General features: G+C 35.7%; 1 protein-coding gene across 1 annotated transcript; it reads right to left on the bottom strand.

The window, feature by feature from the left end:
* Positions 1-213: 213 nt before the first annotated feature.
* On the bottom strand, positions 214-2,617 carry LOC142167403 (uncharacterized). The gene is made up of 4 exons (XM_075227568.1): positions 2,576-2,617; positions 2,140-2,230; positions 1,607-1,702; positions 214-1,274 (listed from the first exon to the last, which is right to left on the bottom strand). The coding sequence occupies exons 1-4, from the start codon at positions 2,615-2,617 to the stop codon at positions 214-216; spliced, it is 1,290 nt and encodes a 429-aa protein (XP_075083669.1).

The raw sequence follows: 2,617 nt of genomic DNA on the forward strand, positions 1-2,617 counted from the left end.
ATAAGTCCCCGAGATCTTTTATTTTGAATTCTTGATTGAGAAATTCTTTCAACGCATGTAATATGTATTGTCATTCCCTGTCAAGAGTATGTCATCCACATAGACAGCCACTATAGAAATGGAAGAATCTGATTTTTTAAAGAACAAGGAATAATCGTTTAATGAGTGAGTGGATCCCTTAAAGTTTAAAGCAGTTGTAAGTTTAGCATACCACTATCGAAATGCTTGTCGTAGTCCATAAATCGATTTCTTTAACTTATAAGCATGAGTAGGTGAAAGAGGTACAACCCCAGGTGGGAATTTCATGTACACTTCTTTATTTAGATCTCCATGTAGGAAAGTGTTATTCACATCGAGCTGGTATAGACCCCATCCTTTCTTTACTGCAGTAGCCAGTATGCATATGATTGTGGTCATCTTCACCACAGGTGAAAAAGTTTCATTGAAGTCTATCCCCTCTTTTTGTATGTCTCCTCTAATGATCAGTCTTGCCTTTAGTCTTTCTACAATGCCATCTGAATGTTGTTTAACCTTATACACCCATTTGCACGGTAAAGTCTTCCTCCCAGGTGGTAATTCAACCACTTCCCAAGTCTTATTAAGTTCATGTGCCTCAATCTCTTTGTCCATTGCTTCTTGCCATTCTGGGTGATGTGTTGCCTGTAAATAGTTGGTATGTTCTTGTATATTAGACAATGTGTTTAGCATATGTTGATTAGTAGAAGATAGTCTACTAAAAGATATACAATTAGGTGTAGCGGGTGTGAGAAAGCAAGAGTTGCTAACATTTATGAGTTGGAGTGCATTACAGATATAATCCTTGAGATAAGATGGAGTTGTATGTGGTCCGGTAGACTTCCTAATAAGACCATCCATCATAGGATCAGAATCTAAAAAAGGAAAGACTGGTGTAGATATAGATGTATGTGAATGACTAGATGATACTGGAGAATCTGGAGAGAACCTAGAAGAAAAGATAGAGGGAATAGGTGTGATAGGATGAATTGAAAAAATGGGAGAAGAACAAAAATCAATTGATGATTCAGTGGGCCTTTGGGAAATTTCAGTGTCAGGTTTGCTAGCAAAAGGTGTATTTTCAAGAATCTGGTTACTTAGAGTAACTTTAGCAATGGGTAAAGAAATAGCAGAAGAAGAATTATATTTAATAGAAGCAAATGGAAAGAATTTTTCATGAAATACAACATCTCTAGAAATGAAGGGTTTCAAATTCTTGAGGTTCAACACTTTGTAACCCTTTTTTCTATGAGGATAACCTAAGAACACACAAGGAGTAGCCCTCGGTTCAAACTTAGTTCTATGATTTGAGAGAGTAGAAGCAAAACATAAATATCTAAAAGATCTAAGGTTTGAGTAATTTGGCTTGCTTGTAAAAAGAACTTCATAAGGAGTTTTAAGCTTTTTAAGACATTTGTTGGAAATTTGTTGATCAAATAGGTTGCTGCAAGAAGGCAGTCACCCCAGTATGATATAGGTAGGTATGATTGGTATAACAAGGCTCTGGATGTCTCTAAAATATGCTTGTGTTTTCTCTCCACAACTCCATTTTGTTGTGGTGTGTACACACAAGTGGTTTGATGAACAATACCTTGTGACTGAAAAAATTCTGATTGAATGTTTCCACTTCCCAATTCAAAAGCATTGTCTGACCTTATAGTCTTTACCTTGCTGTTAAATTGCCTTTCTACCATAACTAGAAAGGTTTTCAGAATAGTGAATGCATTGGATTTGTTGGTTAATAGGTAGGTTCATGTGCCTCTACTGAAATCATCAACAATTATAAGAAAATACTTAAATCCATCATATGTAGCATTATTGTATGGTCCCCAGGTATCCACATGGATTAATTCAAACACTTTTTTGGTAGAAATAGAACTAGAAGGAAAATAAAATTTGGACTGCCTTGCCATAGGACAAATAACACATGGAGTGGAGAATTTGTAACACTTGGATATAAAAACTGATGAAATATTTTTCATATTGCTAAGGGGCATATGACCTAATCTGTAGTGCCACAACTTTCCTTTACAATTGAATAAAAAAAACTAAAACATAAATGTAAACTATGATTGGAAACAGAATTCCTTCTTGAAATGAAAACTCTTCTAAATTTAGGTGAACTCTTAGACACTGTTGCTCTATGTCTGGATCTGAGAATGTAGAGGCCTCCTTCCTCTTTACCAATCTCCAGTGAGCTCTTCATTGAAGGGCCCTGCAGAAGGAAACAAGAAAAGAGAGTGAATAAAATATATTGCTTGAGTTGTCTGCACAACTTTTGCACAGACAACAAATTATATTTAAAATATGGAATATAAAGAACACTTTGCAGAAACAAATTAGGCAAAAGGGGCACAGTTCCTGAATGAGTGACTTTAACTCTCTAAGAGTTAGGGAGTTTAACCATGAGAGGTTTTGGCAAGGTTTTCAAATTTGTGAAAAATTCTTTGTTGAAAGACATATGTTATGTTGCTCCACTATCCACTATCCAAGACTCATCACTGATTTGATTTAAACAGGTAATATCTTCAAAGACATTGGTCATACCAGCACAACTCACATTTGCTGCAGCATCAGAGGTTCTTCCACTGTTTTGTCCCAT

The sequence above is a fragment of the Nicotiana tabacum genome, chromosome 2, assembly GCF_000715075.1.
Source record: "Nicotiana tabacum cultivar K326 chromosome 2, ASM71507v2, whole genome shotgun sequence".
Lineage (NCBI taxonomy): Eukaryota > Viridiplantae > Streptophyta > Magnoliopsida > Solanales > Solanaceae > Nicotiana > Nicotiana tabacum.

What these genes read in the sequence shown, in the direction of transcription:
- LOC142167403 (XM_075227568.1), bottom strand. Translation starts at nt 2,617, where the DNA reads ATGGGACAAAACAGTGGAAGAACCTCTGATGCTGCAGCAAAT. An exon ending in TAGAGCAACAGTGTCTAAGA is followed by an intron (nt 1,703 to 2,139) that starts GTTCACCTAAAT and finishes TAGTTATGGTAG; the next exon opens with AAAGGCAATTTAACAGCAAG. An exon ending in AGAATTTTTTCAGTCACAAG is followed by an intron (nt 1,275 to 1,606) that starts GTATTGTTCATC and finishes GTGTGTTCTTAG; the next exon opens with GTTATCCTCATAGAAAAAAG.